Source organism: Nannospalax galili, unplaced genomic scaffold (genome assembly GCF_000622305.1).
Source record: "Nannospalax galili isolate Female #2095 unplaced genomic scaffold, S.galili_v1.0 scaffold243, whole genome shotgun sequence".
NCBI classification, from domain to species: domain Eukaryota; kingdom Metazoa; phylum Chordata; class Mammalia; order Rodentia; family Spalacidae; genus Nannospalax; species Nannospalax galili.
In genome coordinates this window covers 9,031,137-9,050,049 of record NW_008353490.1, presented here as the reverse complement: position 1 = coordinate 9,050,049, position 18,913 = coordinate 9,031,137, and the positions used below count along the sequence as shown (strand labels likewise).

Below are 18,913 nucleotides of genomic sequence, written 5' to 3'. Positions count from 1 at the left end.
ACATTTATTTTTTTTTAGGAAATATTTCTTAGGAATATTTCTAAGTCTCAAAGTTGGAAAATTTTCCAAACAATAAATACGAGGAAGTAAGCCAAGAAAAATCTACTCAGTCCTTAAAGTTAAAGTAATTTTAAAATAAGTCTTAACTACTCACAAGATCTATAGATAGAAATATACTAAAATATTTTTTCACTCACTAGCCTTAGCTCCAATCTAAATATATTGAAATATTCACTAACATTTTCTTCCTGCAATTAACTAATTTCTATTCTTAGCACCATCATCTAGTAGTTGCAATACCGACTGCTACAATGCCTGGTATTTAGGAAATTAACACACAATTGAAACTGAAAATTTATGAACAATAAAGAAATAAGCCCAAACTGGTTGCTAAATACATGATCTGGCTCTATAAGGGTATGGCTTCTAATTTCCATAACAATATCTCTATGTAGCAAACTCCTACCAAACAACAAAAGTATAAGGCTATCTCGGGTTACACATTCCAGTGGCAAAGGGGCATGCATTAATGCCTTATCCACTGACCACAGCTGGCCAGGATGGCTCTGCTAGCTTTTTCCATAGGTTCACAACTGACTCAGATAGAGTGCTTTACAGGCATAGCTAGACATTTTATTGAGCTGTTCAAAATCCTCCAAACCTGAGTGTTTTTGCTGCTGGCATATATATTTTCAAAGATATTCTTAATATTTCCCATGAGGAAAGGAGTATATTACAAATAAAATGTAAACAAAAATCTAAAATGTGGCTGTCATATTTCATTTAAAAACAAAAATCTGTTAAAAAAAAAAAAAAAAAAAAAAATTTAAAAAAAAAAAAAAAGAAAAGAAAAAGAGAAAAAGCAACACAAAATGGCCAAAGTTTGCTACCCATCAGTACCTGATTCCCACATCCTCTGTAATTTCAACAATCCATTAATAGTATCTTCTATAACCCAAGGAGTTCTGCTTCCAGAGGAGGACAACCCACCACAATGGGCACAGATCCTCAGCCTTCTCAAGCCAGTGTCTTCATGGGGATTTCCCTCCAGGATGGAGAAAACAAAAAAAAGATCTACTATACTTCAAAAACTGCAGTTTGGGAGGTAGAGGGAAGAACATCAGAAGTTTAAGGTTATCCTCAGTTACACAGCAAGTTCCAGGCCAGTCTGGGATATAAGAGACCCTGTCTCAAGCAACAACAACAAACAAAAAACCTACTACATCAGACAACCAAGCATGGTAGCTCATGCCTGTAAACTTAGGACTCAGGAGGGTAAAGCAGGAGAATGTCAAGTTCAAGGCCAGTCTGGGCCCCAGAGTGAGCTCTAGGCCACCAGTCTTGGCTACAGAATAAGACACTATCTCAAATAAAACGAACAACAACAACGACAAAAAAGACACCAGATAAACCAAGACTCAAAGCATTCTACAAAATAATTCATCTACAAAAGAATTCATCCATTCCTCAAAAATGTCCAGAGGTGAAAGATGAGCACTAAACAACTAGCCAAAATTAAATGAGACTAGGCAGGCATGTCACCTAGATGCTACACATGACCAACTCAAGGGAAATGGACCACAAAGGATACTGCTAGAAAAACAGACAGCACTGAATATGGACTTGGAGTTCATACAAAGTACTACAACAATGTTAAATTTCATAAATTTGGTAACCGGACTGTGATTACATAAGAAAATACATTTCTCTTAAAAATACTGAAGAATTAAGATTTTTAAGCACTATGGAGTAGTCAACCTAGTTTAAATGACTGAAAGAATAATAGTAAGACATACAAAGAATGTGGCAAAAGGTTTAAAAAGTGGAGAATCAAAGTACAAGAGTCCCCTATACTATCTTTGTAAATTCCCTATGAATTTAAATTTAATTCAGGATAAACATTTAAAAGTACACTAAAAAAAAAAAAAAGATAAAAGAGAAAACACCAAAAGCTTTCAAATATTCTTTGAAAAGAAAAAAAAATCTTCTATTAGCGTTCATTTTTTAATATGAGTGTTTTGCATGCATGTATGTAAGTACACCATGTACATACAATGCCCACAAGACCAGAGGAAGTGTTGGAGGCCTGGAACTGGAGTCATGAACAGTTGTGAGACACCATGTGGGTGCTGGGAAAGAAACCTGTCTCTAGCCCCAACATTAATGTTTAAAAGAGAGATGCAAATTTCCAATATCAGGAATGTTGAAAGGTGACATCACTACAGATCTCATATATTAGACAGATCATAGGAAAATACCTGTGATATTTCTTGCTGGTATAAATTTAAAAATAAAGCTCTTGAAGTACAAATTATCAAAAATGATACATGAAAACCAAAAAATCCTAAAGTCTCAGATCTACTAAAGAAGATAATGTATAATTAAATATGTGCATACAAAGAATACACCAATATATTGGAATTCTAGCTACTTAACCTAGAATTTTTTTCTAGAAGTCATAGATACATTTTGAACCAGTATCACTAGTATGCAATTTTAAAAATTGGCTAGGCTTGAAAACTCTCCTTCCAGGGAGGCTTACACTATACAGAGGACCAAGACAACTATGCCAAAAACTAAGGGTGAAAGCTAAGGGTCCCAATGAACCTAGCTCTTGCTCAGCCTTAAATTGTCAATTTCTGAAGGATTTCTCCAAATTCCTATAAAATACCACCACACAAGCCAATCCAGGAATCAAATCAGTTATAGGACCATCTGTTTTACAAACTTCCAAAGGGATAGTGAAAAGAATGATGGACGAGATCTTTTTTTTTTTTTTCTTGTACAAGTATTTACTCTTCCTTCATGGACAAAGGGATATAAAAACATAATGGCAACAAAGGTCCTGACTGGAAACACTGAACAACAGAACGACTGTAAGTGCTGTTACTCATTTGACAGGCTCTGCTTTACTCAGAGGTATCATTCAGCTATTGAATCTTCCTGCCTGTCCCTGGGGTGACAGTTAACTGAGCGGCATGGTGTCTGAAATATACAATGTGATTTCACCTACCAGACTCTAGTCAAAGACAAATCACACCAGTTTATCTCAGGACCAGGAAACTCCTTTGAAATCTGGGGAGTGTGTATCTTGGTCACTTGCTGGTTAAACTAACAGAAGAATCTTACTACAAGTCAAACCATTAAAGTTGAATAAAGCATATAGGTACAGTGTTATTAAATGGCATTTCATAAATTCATATTCATACATATTAATGTAGCAACCAGAAGTAATTCTACTATGCATTAGCAACAAAATTACCAATTTTCCCAGGTTTTAATCATTACAACTTCTCAGAAAATAAAAAGTTTGGTTTTTTTCTCCTTTCAGATCAGCATCATCTGGTACAATTAATATTAATAATACTCTCCATGATGATGGTGTTTTCTTTAGTTTTCATATCAACATACATTGATACATCTAAAAAATATGCCTGTGACTACACTTATATAAAACTTCTGTGCACACAGCAATCAGGGAGCAAGAAATGATGAACCTGGTACAGAGGAACTTCCATCCACCACAGACAAACCACTCCAGTCCTCTTTTTCTCCGAGTGATTCTAGCTCGTGGTAATGTGTGGTAATCACTTTCATCATTCTCAAAGCCTTCTTCAGACATCATCAGTGGCATTTCATCCAAAGGGGCTGACTCATCCTCCAGCTGGTACCTAGTTAAAGGTAAGAAGAGAGAACTGAGCCAGGCTAAGCAGTCTAGTGCTGCAGTATGCTTCATGTAGGACAATATCTGGCCTAACTGTACTAATCACCCTTTGTTTTCTCAAGCTTCGCTGTCTTCAGTTGAAGCGAACCATTGTAAAAGAAAAAAAAAAAAAAAATAAGAACTGCAAAAAAACTAATTGCCATAGTAAACAGGTAAGAAAAGACTTCTGCAAGGAAGCCTGTGTTAGCTGAAGCAGCCCACAATCCTCATGCTGTAAACAATCTCAGAGACGCCTCTGGTGGGTATGGCTGGGTGACAGACAGTAAGACCAAGGCTATCTGACTCATTCACTGCATTCAACTTGGTAAGAAATCTGCAATGCTACTGTTGGCCAAAATCTATACCTCCAAGTCATATTATACAACTTTACAGTCCCCACTCAAAGTTTTAGAAAGTGACTTGTGATGAAACATTGTTAGTTATATATATATAATGAAAGGTCTGAACACCATCCCTGGATTTGTTGTCAGAGATGATAGTAATGTTATATATGTTCTTTATTTTATGTCTCTGTTGTTCCCTTTGCTAAAACTTACTACTCAATGGGGGAAAAAAGTCTCAACTGGCTTAGGTTTTCAAGTCCAATAACTGTTCCCTCCTTCTTTTTCTCCCTCCCGTGTGTGTGTGTGTGTGTGTGTGTGTGTGTGTGTGTGTGTGTGTGTGTTGCTAGGGACTGAACTTGAGGTCTCTCATATTCTACCACTGAGCTATAGACCAAAGAGCACTCTTCTGTCTCCAAGAAGCAGCGGTCTACCATCACAAACATGATCTAGCTCTAAAAAATAAAAAACTTTTTGACAACAATCAATTTGCCAGAAACTATAATGGTTGTTCAGCAACTGCTTTCTTATTTAATTTACAATGAGTCTCTATGAAAGCTATCCTCTCTATTTGAAAAGTAAGGAAGCAAATCTCTGGGTTGCTATGAGTCCAAGGCACTGACTCAAGCTGAAATCCACACCCATTCTCCTAATCCATACAAAAATCAAATAGAATCAGTGAAAACGCACAACTACAACAAGAGACAGAATACTCAACCTTACTACACAGATAAAAAGAGAAATAAGTATTCCATACCAATACAGCTGGTGGGATGTAGAGGAATATACATTCAAATGTCTATGGGCTTCTCAGAGAGAAAACAGAAGCCCCAAGGCAGTGAAACTACATATTCAAAAGGCTAAAAGAAAAGAACTGTCATCCCAGTGTTGACCCAAAACAAAGTTCTCATCTCAGAGGTAATAAGAGCTGGTTTATTCTGAGTCAAATGTGAGTGACCACGGTCCACGAACATGGATTCAGGCTGCCCCAAGAGATATGTCCCACATGGAAGCAGTTACATGAGATTTTATTAGTTACAAAACAAAGTCATAAATCTAGGTAATTTACCAAACACATATGTGAGTAACAACAAAAAAGGAAAAAAAAAATCTGCTCTGGATCTAGATGCTATCAAATGACATTTTTAGCTTTTGGACTGATGGAACTAGTGGTCTGCTAAATATACATTTTAAAGATTTTTCTGATAGTCAACCCATGCTAAGTCACAGGAATTACAATTCAAGATATATAGGTATAGGCAAGTACTCTCTGAATAGAACTCCTATAGCACAAGAAACAGCATCCAATAATTAACAAATAGGACTACGAGAATTTTTTTAACTTTCTGCACAGCAAAGGATATCAGTAGATTAAACAGAGAGCACACAGTAGGAGAGGATATCTTTGCCAGCTATACTTCAGACAGGGAGTTAATACCTAAAATATATAAAGAACTATAAAAATTAAACACCTCCCCCTGCTAAAAGATCTACCAATCAACAAATGGGCTAATGAAATAAACAGATTTCAAAAGAAGAAACACAAATAACCTATAAGTACTTTTAAGTGTCCAAACCTCATTAGCAATCTGGGAAATGCAATTTAAAATTGCTTCAAGGTTCCATCTCACCTGTCAGAACAGCTATCATCAATAAAAGAGACAACAAATACTGTGGAGGATATGGGGAAACTGGTGAAAGTATGAACTACTTCAGCCATTATGGAAATCAGTTTGGATCAGGTATACCACAGTAGAATTTATTTCAGTTGTAAAGAAAAATGAAATTCACAGGAAAGTGGACAGAAGTGGAAAGTATTATACGAAGGGAGGTGACTCAAGACTCAGAAAAACAAAAATTTTATGTTTTCTCATATGCAGAATCTACCTTATAATTTCTATATGTATGCATATAAATAGGGACAAATCTGGATATAGGCTATGAAACTATTAAGGAGACCACAAAAGGAGAAAAGAAGGTGTTGAGGAAAGGAGGGATGGCAACAGGATACATGAGACATGGAAGTGGGAAGAAGGTAATGGGGAGGTAGGTGGAAGGGTACAAGAGGTAGGGAAAGAAGAAGAGGGGAGGTGAGGAGAATAAAAATTTTTTGCTTGAAAATGCTATAATGAAACTTAATACCAAAATGCTAATTAGGACCCAGGTTCAGTTCTCAGCACCCACATGGCAACTAACACACATTCTTAACTCCAACTCCAGAGGGTCCAACACCCTCTTCTGGCAGGCATGAACATAGTACTTACATGTAGGCAAAACAGTTATACATATAAAAAAAGTTTTTTAAAAAAAGTAATATTTTTAAAGGATGTTAGTTCACACATGGTGAGCAATAAATAGCTACTAAGGGAACTAAAAATAGCCCAGGATAACTTGGCTTTAGATCTGCAATATTTTATCACTCTATAACCATTAAGTTTTAATCAGTCTGATAAGCTTTGTAGACTTTAACACAGGTATGGCTCTTTCTAAGAACTTCGGTTCACATCAGGCAGAATGCATATATAAGAAAACAAAGACATTCTCAGATGAAGTAAAAGTAAAGAGACTGTTGAAAGCAAGATAAGGAAAAATAAATCAGAAGGAATTTAGTCAAGAAGGAACAAAAAGTTCTTAAAAATATGCAGGAAAAAATGCAGGACTATTCAAAGGGAAAATAAGAGCACTATGTGGTTAAGTTTTGGATGAAAATAAATGTGAGTACAAATGACAGGAGTGGAGGAAGGGAGGTATAGGGGTCCTCTAGTGACATGAAGTGACAAGATGGTAACATTCCAGAACAGTGGAAAATTGACTGTTACAATCTTCAGAGTAAAGTTTCTCAACAGAAGGACAATTTGCATTTTGATCTACATAATTCCTTGCTATGGAGGACTGTCCTGTGCATGCAGCAAGTTCAAGAGCATTCCTAGTTCTAGTCACTAGATGCCAGAAGTATCATCCCTTGTTGAGACAATAAAAAATGTTCCAGGACTGAAGAGTCAACTCAGTGGTTAAGAACACTGGCTGCACTTTCAGAAGACAGGAATTCAGTTCCCAGCACCCACATGGTGGATAACAACTGCCTGTAACTCCAGTTCCAGGGGATCTGATGCCCTCTTCTGGCCTCCATGGGTTTTGCATGACATTAGTGCACGTACATACATGCAGGCAAAACACCCATACATATAACATGAAAAAATAATTTTTAAAAACTTTCCAACAGTGTCCCTGGATGTTGTCAAACAGTCTTTGGAGTACAAAAAATCACTACCTGAAGGAAGTACTTTAAATAAAATGATATGTAGATATAATATTAAAATATTAAAAATAAAAGGATAGAAAATGACATGATACAAACATTATTTAAAAGAAAGTTAAATCGCTATATTAAAATAAGATAATGACATTTCTTTTTTAGATTTAATTTTTAAGATGGGCATTGTAGCTCACAGTTTTAATCCCATTACTTGGAAGGCTAAGACCAGCCCATAGTAAAAATCTGTCTCAAAAAACTTTTTTTAATATAAAGATGTTTTTATTTATATGTGTGTGTGTCTGCATGAGTGTATGCCACAAGTGTGTAGATTCCTGCAGAGGCCAGGAGAAGGTATCAGATCCTCTAGAACTGTAGTTTCAGGTGGTTGTGAACTGCTTAACTTGTGTTCTGAGAAGTGAACTGAACTTAGGTCCTCTGCAAAAGCAGTAAGTGCTCTTAATCATTGAGCCATCTCTCCATCTCTCTAGGCCCTGAATTTTTTTTTTTTTTAATCAGCAAGTAAAAAAAAAAAAAAAAAGGTATTACAATTGTAAAAGGCTTAAATCACCAGTAAGATCTAACCATCTTAAACATGCATGTACCTGGTACCTGGTACCAGATCTTCAAATCACATGTCGTAAAACTGATACAAACCAAAAAAGAAAGAGACAAAATCACAATAGTACCTGAAGACCAAAACCTCTTCTCATCATATTTACAGACGAGAGAGAGGAGAGAGATATACACTTAACACTATCAATCAATCTGACCTAAACACTATTGGAAAAAAAAAAAAAAACACTATCCAACAGAATAATATTCTCCTCAAGTACACAAGAAACATTCAGTCACAGACCACATCCTAGATCACAGCACCAATCCTAATAAATCTAAAATAACTAAAATCATACAAAGTATATTCTCTCATCACAAGAGAATTTTTTAAAATGGTAACAGAAAGATACCTTAAAAATCCACAAATACTTTGTGAGGAAAAACACAAATCAATCACCAATGGCCCAAAAAGAAAAAGCCATTTCCTTATACATAGAGCAAAGGAACAAGTTCATTCAAGATATCATTTAGAGAAAACATCTGTCACCTATATTAAAAAGCAAAATAGCAGTTAAGAACATTAGCTGCTCTTGCAGAGGACCCTGGTTTGATTCCCAGCTCCCACATAGCAACTAACAATCATCTAAATCTCCAGTTCCTGGGGAATCTGACTCTCTCTTCTGTCCTCCATGGGCATTGCACAACATGGGTGCGCATACATATATGCAAGCAATATATTCATACATATAAAATAAAAATTAAAAAAATAAATAAAGCAAAATAGAAAAGACTCCTGAAGACTTCTTCAATTAAGAGACGTGGAGAATGGATGAACCTGATGACAATGGCTCAAACTGAGTACTGCCCTCCACCAGGCACCAGGCTAGGCACTGCAGATGTCTGTACTTTATACACCATTAAAGAAGGGGGGGGGGGGGGAACACCAAAAAAAAAAGCAAGGGACAAAAAAAAAAAAAAAAAAAGACTAGTAATTTTTTATGAACAGTTCTTATTAAAAGTATTTAAAAGCAAGCACTTCAAATGACAAATGAGCAAAGGCAATTCACAAAATACAGGTAAACTTACAAATTATGCTTGGCCAAATTAGGAACTCAAGCTGTTTTTCACTAGATACCTCAGTGCCTACATGTCCTATACTTATCTAGGGAGAGCTAGGAAAAACAAATCCAGGAAGCATTCCTGTGATGGTTGATCTTCGTTTCAACTTGATGGAAGTGAGAATCACCCGAAGTAACACACTTCTGGGTGCATCTATAAAAACATTTCTAGGCGGGTTTGGCTGAAGTGGGAAGACCTACTCTAATGTGTGTGGAACTAATACATAGGCTGGGGCCCCAGAAGTAACACTTGATGGAAAAGCAGCCAACTGATGAAAGGTCTAGAAGGACCAGAGTGGGGTACAGAGGCCTGAAGAGGAAGGAAGAAGACCGTTGGGGAAGCAATGTTAAAGTGCTGGTGCTGAAGAGGTGAGCAAAGAGAAGACACACAGTGCCAGAGAAGGATTAGGAAGGAGTTTCAGTCTCATTTCAAGTGAAATGGGAATTAAGTAGAAGTTCTAAGCCTAAGAATAATTGTTTTCAAAAGGGACTTTTAAACATGAAAATTCACCTCTCTGAAGATATTATGCAAGCTGCTAAGGGAGGAAAAATCAATGATTCAACCCACTGTAAAGCCTAATAACCACAATGACCAGCACAGCAAGCTATTTCTATTGGTGCAGTAATGGCACTTTTATCTTGGAGGCAATCAACAGCTGTATAATTGGACTTAAAGCCCACTGAATGGGTAGGAACTTGTGTGTGGTACTGTAAACGTAGCCATATACACATGGCTGGAGAGGTCATAGATCCTGAAGAAAAACTTATGTCTATAACATCCCTAGACAAACGTAATTTCTTAATGTATGCTAAATACGTATCCTGATATTTATAGCCAAGTATACCTCCCACCATTCATCAAAGTAGTTCCTTTTTGCAACAGATGTATACTATAACGGAGTTCCACAACTGGTCAAACACAAAGAATAAGTGTCTGTGAGATGCCTGGTCCTAAGTGAAACATCTACAATGTACCTTCTATACCTAAGGCTCAGGAAACAGCAGAACATGAGGCAGAGAGAATATTAATTCATCTCTCAACTCTCACCAGCGAAGCTTCCCATGCAACAGAAGGTGATTAACATAGAAGTCCAAAACTGGCCAAAATGTAGGGAATAAGAGACTGAAGAGTGTGTGCCCCTGGACAGGATTCCTATATTAAACCTCAGCCACCTAGGGCACAGGGACCATTGTGAAAGAGAGGGTAGAAAGACTGTAAAAGCCAGGGGAAGTGGATGACCACAAGGAAATAGTTTTCCAGGCACCTAGGAACTTGCTCATATGAACTCGCAGCAATGATGACAGCATGTACAAGACTCATGCGAACTCAGTCCAGATAAAAACCCAGTATAGAACTAGAGAAATGGGTAAGAAGCCCCAACCTTAGCTGAGCACTACTGGCAACTAATCCTTGTTGGTCTTTTTTAAGGGAATGATGCTAGATAAGTTGACCACGCTCCAGTGGATGAACTCACATGGAGGGATATCTGAGGACACAAAGTTGACTTGATAGGCCATATGACAGAATGCATGAAATCCTGTGGGGGGGGGGTGCAGATAGGGGAGGAAGTCTAAATATGATTAAGATACATTGTATGAAATGCACAGAATTTCAATAAAAAATAGAACAATGCAAATTCAATCAAGTAGATAAAGTAATTCTTTTGTTGTTGTTTGCAACAGGGCCTCACTATATATCCCCAGGCTGGCCTAAAATTTCACTTGAAACCTTACTGCCTCAGCCTCCAGAGTAGTGGAATTACAGACATGCACTACCACACACAGCTTAGAAAAGTAATATTCAGCAAGGCCAACAGTTTTGGGCAAACAGACATTCTTCACTGTTGGAAAGAGTGGTGAACAATATGTGAAGATGCACAAGCCTTTATACTACCATATAGTAATGTACATTCACTTTAAATACAGGCTCTTACTACCCATGAAAATTAAACATGTGTAAAAGTTTATCTACAAAGATACCATATCTGCACTGCAATGTTTGAAAGAGTAACCAACGAAGTGGAGAAGGTTTTACTATCCATGATTAAAGAGCTGGTTAAATATATGATGTAATCTCTATTGCTGAAACAGGACAGAAAAACAGAAAAAATTAAAGGGTCATGGAAAAGGAAAGGAGCCCCTAACCCTACTGACTGGGAATCATGAGACTCTCAGGAACAAGATTATGAATCTAGTTTACAGTCAAAACATACTTGATTTCCCTGTGACCTACTTAAAGTAGGGATTCCTTTGAGTTTTGTGACCTATGATTTTATCTTATGAGCCTATAAACCATACCTACACCTCAGAAACCACCTTATGATCTCATTCTTTTGTTTGGAGGTTTTGTGGGGGTTTTTGGGGGGGGTGTTAAGACAGGGTCCCATGTAAGCCAAACTGCCCTTGAACTCACTATGTAGCCTGGGATGACCTTGAACTCCTGATTCACTTGCCTTCACCTCCCATATGCTGGAATCATCAGTGTATAACACCATGTTTTCGCAGTGCTGGGGATATAAACCTGGATTTCCCTTTCATGCATGCTAGGTAAACACTCCACCATGCTACATCCCCAGCCCATGATCTCATTTCCTAAAGAAAGTTTAGGATACCAAACTGTACTTTAAAAACTATACATTTTATTATTTTTATGTGTATAAGTGTATTGCCTGCATGTATGTGAACGCACCCATGTTGTGCAATGCCACAGTCGGAAGAGAGCTTCGGATTCCCCTGTAACTGGAGTTAAGGATGGTTTGTAGCTGCCATGTGGGTGCTGGGAATCGAACCCAGGTCCTCTGCACGAGTAGTCAGTGCTCTTAACCGCTGAGCCATCTCTCCAGCCCCCAAAAATGTACTTTTTATGTAATCTCTTAAATCCTTACAATATAACTTCAAATGCCATGAAAATCATATGGATAGCTTTTGTTGAGAAACTTTTTGAGACGTCCATGACTACCTTAGGGCATGTAATACTGTGTTTTTCTTTCATTATGAATTATTTGTGTTTAGGCATGTATGTATGCCCATGTCTGCATATGATGTACAGTATGGGGTACATTTGGAGATCCAAGGACAACTTTCAGGAGTTGGTTCTCTCCTTCCACCTTGGGTTCTGGGGATCAAACTCAGGCCCTCAGGCTTGTGTGGCAAGCACTTTTCTCATAAGTCATCTTGTCAGCACAATACTGTGTTTTTTGTTTGGGGGTTTTGTTTTGATTTCTGAGACAGGGTCTCCCTGTAGCCTCACCTGGCCTGAAACTGGCTATGTAGACCAGGCTGTCCTCAGTCTCACAGAAATCCACCTGCCTCTGCCTCCCAAGTGCTGGGATTAAAGGCACACACCATCATGCCTGGCTGACTACTATGCTTTTCTTAAGACTTACTCTCCAAATGCCCTGTTTAAATCTGCATTAAACCTTTTCTTAATAAATTTCAACTCTTTCATACTGGCTTGGCCTGAAATTCTTTTCTGTAGTGTAAGCTGAGAATCCTGACTTCCAAGTTGAAGTCTCTGAAAGGAACTCCTGGGGCTGTTACAGGTAACAGTGTAGGGTTATATTTCCCACTCTCCCTTGCCAGTAACAATGATAATCTACAAGGCCTTCTGTTAAGCATAGATAAATTGGGAAAAATGGCACTTTTTTTTAACCCTCTTTTAACATCCACTCAACCAATCTATTAATTCATTTTAGTACCTCCATATAATCTACAAAATATATTTTAGGTGGAGTGTGTGTGTGTGCATGCCAGAGAGAGAGAGAGAGAGAGAGAGAGAGAGAGAGAGAGAGAGAGAGAGAGAGAGAGAGATCTGTGAAGGTAAAGTAAAGCAAATATTATTCCCTGAAAAAGTCCTTTTTCTTATTTCTCTGCAGAAGTTCACATCTTTCAAGCATCTTTTTAAGTATACTAGAAAAACGAATATTTATTTAAAAGCAACTAAATTCAAAATACCACTTAATATATCATACACAAATAATTTTTTTAGTTTTTTTCATTCAGTTCTCTCAATAATCATGTTGCACTTTAGCAAAAGTCACAATCTTACCAAGTTGAATGCTGAAGAAGCAGTGTGATGAGTTCTGGGAGCTAACAAATATAAGCAATGCTATGTTAGCAACCTAGACTTCAGAAATGTAGCCTTTGAACTGGGAAGCAATTTATTCCATTTCCAAAGTAATTTTCCTATTGTACTGAAAATTTTACAACAGTATTTAAAAACAATAAGATGATGAATAATGGATTTTTTTTCAGAGGCAGGATAAGCAGAGAATCTTAAGTGTCTTTGTTGCCTAGTGTCATACACACTTAATCGGTTTGTCAGTCAAGAAAAATCAACGTTTCCAGCAATTAAGTATAATTCTAGAAACATTAAAGTGAGTAAAAACAATGTGAACAAAGACGACAGAACAGATGACACAAACCCAAGAGAACAGCCTCACCTAAGGACAGTCACCTCAGCTGTCGCCCAAGGCTTTCAGCAGAACACTTGGGTAAAGACGACACAAACCCAAGAATACTGCCCTCCTAAGAAAAGGGAGCAACTGACAAAGGCTTTCAACAGAATGTTCTGTTCCGGTACTGGAGGAAGTATAATTTACATGAATCTAAATAAGAGTAGGTCAATGTAGTAACTAACCTACACTCATATGTTACCTTAAATATCTAACAGCTTTAGTACTTTCTTGGATAAAAACACTTCTGAGAATTTATATTAAATGAGGAAATGAATTTAAAATACATCTAATCCTCAAAAATTCTTTAGAAAAAATAAATATAACCCCTTTTCCTACATGCTAACAAAGTAGAAAAACAAAGTAACATAACTAAGTGCTATAAAGCAATGTGTATATTTCCTCCCTCAAATGGAGCTGTGGAGTTCAATTTTGTCATTTATGAGGATTAATAAGTAGCAAGCTACATGAACAGATGAGAAACTGGGACCTTCCCTCCTCTGACAACAGAAAATAAAATGGGTACTATGGTTGAGCTGCTCTGTCCCCATGACATGCAAAACAGTGTCTGACAGGTAGTCACAAAGAATTCACCAAAAGCATGAAGTGACAGAGAGAGAATTTATTGGAATACTCTGACAGAAAGCAGCAGTTGAGTACCCAGGGAAAGTTTCAAGCCCCTGGGGGGGGGGGGATGGAAGTACTTTCATTACATGTGAAGGGAAGTTATTTGGCCTCATTATCATGATCCCTTTGAGTGCAAAGGTTGCATGGGCTGGCATTTCATAACATAATTTATTTTTTTTACAACTGGTCACGTGTAAGGTGGCATAGTAATTAAGAGTTAGGCTCCAAATCTCTGTGTAAGATATCATGGGTCATTAGAAGTCAGGCCTGATTATTAAAGTATGGTCATTTTGCTTTTATTGTGGGTCTTTTGAATCTATACCCTCCAAACTAATGTGATAGAAGCTTAACCTCTATGTCTCAGTGTCAGGAAGTGGTACCTAACCGGAAGTGTTTCAGTCAGGAGTGTGCTCTCACAGTGAGTGAATGCCACCATAAAAAGGCTGGCTCTCTCATGGTCTTGTGCCACATGGAGAAACAGCAAGACAGCATCAACAGATGCCAGCACCCTGATCTTGAACTTCTTAGCCTCTAGAACTGGGAGAAATTTCTGTCCTTTGTAAATTGCCTAGACTCAAGTATTCTGTTATAGTTACACAAAACATATTAAAACCAACCAAAACTAATGGTAAACTAGTAATAATAATAATCAATCAAAGTAATGATACCTGAAAAAAAAAAAAAGCCATAATCTTGGTAGCAAAAATAAGCAACAAGGGGCTGGAGGTGGCTCAGTGGTTAAGAGCACTGACTGCTCTTGCAGAGGACCTGGATTCAATTCCCAGCACACACATGGCGGCTAAGAACTGTCCTTAACTCCAGTTTCAGGGGAATCCGAAGCCCTCTTCTGACCTCCACGGCACTGCACGACACAGGTGCACTCACATACATGCAGGCAATACACTCATACACATAAAAATAATAAATATTTTTTTTTAAAAAGCAACAAAAAGGGGGACTGGGCAGCCCCTTAACCTGAGAAGTGTACATAACAAGCTTAAATTAGTGACTTCTAAAATAAGAAATTATGTCAATACTATACATAGAACTTCAGAACTGGAACTAATGATATAATGTCTGATTTATGTAAACACAAATGCAGAAACTCAGTGTTAAAGTCTAGTTGCCTTGAATTGTAATGCTCCCTATTATCAATTCTATCTACATGCTAATATTATTAGATATGGGAAAATTAAGTGAAACATGCCTCTTCTTGCAAGTGTAAAGACTTCCTTATATTTATGTGAACTATGGATCCAGGTCCCCCTTTTCAAGGAAATTCTTATTAGTGTATTAACATCTACAAAAATTTCTCAAATTCCAGGGCTGGAGAGATGGTTCAGTGGTTAAGAACACTGTTCTTGCAGATGACCCAGGTTCGAATCCCAGCACCCACATGGCAGCTAACAACTGTCCATAACTCCAGTTCCAGGGGATCCGACAGCAACTTCTGTCCTCCGTGGGCATTGCATGACACAGGTGCACTTACCCACATGCAGGCAATATATGCATACACATAAAATAAAAAAAAATGAAAATTTTTTTTTTTTTAATTTCTCAGATTCCAAAGAACCTTGGCCCTAAGCAATTAGCTAAATACCGTCTTAAGACTCATTTTAAGGCTGTTTGCCCAGCTCAGAGTCCTGGCCTTAATTCCCAATATCACAAAAAAAAACCCACCACCACCAACCAAAAAAACCTCTTCAACTGTGAACTATCAAAGCAAAAGAATATCATCTTTATAATTCCTAAAATGTTAGATCATAACTATAAACTCCTAAGAGTCAAAGGAAATTATGTATAAATCCTCAAAATAAGAAAATTAGGATTATAAAAATCTGTGTTTCATCTATCAAGAAACACTAATATTTTGCAGATAATCAGACAACACCCATCTGTTCCCAGCATGAATCTCTTGATAAACACTCCATTTTAGCTATTGTAATATGGCACTTGCCTCTATGCAGGGCCCAATAGCTATGCTGCTGGGAAACGCAAAGACAATGTACAAAGAGACATGGACAAGCAACACACTAATGTTCATGGTTATTTATCCTTCATCCAATTCCAAAGCTAACTTGAATGACAAAGTTATCACTTAAAACAGAAATAAAAACACAAAATTAGCAGATGACTTACTTTTATGCAACACAAGAGAAAAATAAATACCTCTCATGACTTTAGACAAAATAGGAAGACCTCGTTTCAAAACAAAAAGCAAACAAAATTTAAAAAGTCTATAGATTCAGATGGCTAGGAAGGGAGGGACAGCAGACTGAGGGGCTGGCATGGCTGGTTTATGGTTAAGGGTGCATGTCACCAAGTTTCCTTTGAAGATGATGACTGGTAATAGCTGCACAAATCTATGATCAGGCTAAAAAACCACAGAATTGTAAAGGCTTGAAATGAGTGATTTGTACGGCATGACAAATACATCAAAAACACTAACAATGAACAAATGTAATAAAATTGATTTTTAGTGAAAGAGTAGAGCTAGGGGAATAGCATGGTGCAAAAATGCTTGTACATGCCTTCTCCCCCCACCCCCCCGTGTGTGTGTCGGGGGGGATGAGAATAAGAGAGAATAGAGGTAAGGACCCTTCACTTAAGGTCAGTGGAACCTTGAGGTTGCAGTAACCACTCCTCCTCTCCCAAACAAGCTAAGATTAGTGGGAACCTCAAAAGGGGAGCAACAGGACACCCTCCCCGCTCCCAGATGTCAAAGGTAGGGAACCTGGCCCTTCAAGAGTGTCTTCCACATTTGCCACCTACTACCAAAGTGGTATCAGAGGAGACCTAGTAAAATGGATTGAACAGGGCCAGAGTCTCATAACATAATACCCCAAATGTCCAAGATGCAAGGAAAAGCATACCAACAACCAGAAAAATCTCAACCAGAAAAGGAGAATCCAGAGATGCCAGCATCAATTACAGATAAAAAAAAAAAAAAATTCTTATGGATTTTAAAACTCTTATCATAACAAAATGCTTAAATAGGGGACTAAAGAAATGGCTTAGTTGGTAAAATTCATGCTACAGAAGCATGAGGATTTGAGTTCAGAATCCTAGCATCCACATAAAAGGCAGGTGTGGCATGTCTATAATCTTAGGAATGAAGACATAAAGATGGGCAGATTCCTAACACTCATTGTCCAGACAGCCTAGCCAGTTGGTGAGCTCCAGTTACAGTTAAGAGATCCTACCTCAAAAATATAAGGTGGAAGACTGAGGAAGGAAGACACCCAACTAGACTTCTGGCCTCCACATGCACACATACATATATGCACACACACAAGAACCCCTATATACATCACATACATACACACACACAAAGCTTCAGATAATCATGAACACGAGAAATGAATGAAAAAGTAGTCTCAGAAAAGAGAGCTAATATGAAGAAGAACCAACTGGGAATTTTGAAACTGAAAAATAATAGATGAGCTCAAGAACAGAATGGGGCAAAGATCAGTTAACAGGAACTGCCCAATCTGACAGGAAATGAACCTTACACAAATGACAGACACACGGGACCTCTCAGGACCTAAAAAAAAAAAAAAAAACTTCTGGGGGGTATTACCAAGGTCACAAAAGAACCAGAGAAAGAGGCTCAAAAGAATTCAAAATATGGCCAAAAAATAAAAACCAGATAAGACTAAAGAAATCCACGTAAAATCCATAATATCAAACTATTGAAAACTAAAGACAAGTCTTAAAGTAGTGTGAGAAATGTTATCAAAGGGCAAAAACAATTCAACTGACAGATTTCACATCAAAAACTGTGAAAACCTGAAAGGAGTAGCATAACATTTTCATGCTGAAAGGATTATCATTCTCAAATTCAACACAGTAGTTTTCCCTTTCCCTCTAGAAATGCCTCACAGTGGATGTCGGAGCCATACATTACCAAACCATATGCATAATATGCTTTTTCCTATATGCACACCTGTCATACAGTTTAATAACAATATACTTGTAATAAGATTGCCAGCTTCACTACTCTTGTACTTGGGTGCTATTATTAAGCAAAATAAGGGTTACTTAAAAACAAAAGCACTAAAGCTCCAGAACAGTCAATATCATGGACATCGATACCACAGCAGACACACAACTTTAAGTGATTAGTCAGTGGGTAGTGTCTCCAGAGTATAGATATATTGGACAAAGGGATGGTTCACATCTCAGGCAGAATGAAGTGAGACCACACAATTTCTCCACAATACTCAGAACAGTACACAATTTCAAAATATTAAAATATCAATATATTGTGATGAATTATATGTATATGCACTATAATGCCTAGAGCTACACCAACTAACAGTCACAAAGAAATACACTAAAAAACACTATACACCCATCAATTTCTGGAATTTTTCATTTAATATTTTCAAAGTATAGTTATCTATAATGCATGTAGCTGAAAGCATGGAAAGCTAAGCTGTGAATAAGGGAGGAATGCTAATCTTGTGAAATTATCCCTCAAGAATGATGGGGAAACAGATATCCTTAGATGAAAGAAAATTTAGAATCTGTTGCCAACAAACCTACTGTAAAACAATCACCAGAGAATTTTTCAAGTAGACCAGAAATAAATTCTGGAATATGAGGAAATAAGAAAACAAGAAAAACTACAAAAAAATATCAACACAACAGATTTTCCTTCTCTTCTTGAGGTTTCTAAATTGACAGAGAAAGCAGAAATTGTAACACTGTCTGGTGTGGGCTGCTAATATATGTAAAGAAAAGAGTTGTATACTTTCAAAATGTAAAGTTTACATATACTTTTACAAGTATATTATCAAAGAATTGAGTAAAGGAACATAAAGGGGTAAAAATCTTACACTTAAGCTATTAAAACA

At 37.3% G+C, this 18,913-nt stretch overlaps 1 protein-coding gene across 6 annotated transcripts in view; it reads right to left on the bottom strand.

Annotated features, from left to right (window-relative positions):
- Nucleotides 1-18,913, bottom strand: part of Atp9b (ATPase phospholipid transporting 9B (putative)) — a 318,516-nt gene that overhangs the window by 297,669 nt on the left and 1,934 nt on the right. For 5 of the 6 annotated variants that reach the window (XM_017802611.1, XM_017802610.2, XM_017802609.2 and 2 more), the window contains exon 2: nucleotides 3,498-3,671. The exons of the other annotated variant lie outside the window; for it this stretch is intronic. In XM_017802611.1, coding sequence (XP_017658100.1) covers nucleotides 3,498-3,634 — 137 coding nt within the window. In that variant the 5' untranslated portion in view covers nucleotides 3,635-3,671. The remainder of the gene's footprint in view (nucleotides 1-3,497; nucleotides 3,672-18,913) is intronic. 6 annotated transcript variants of the gene reach the window in all.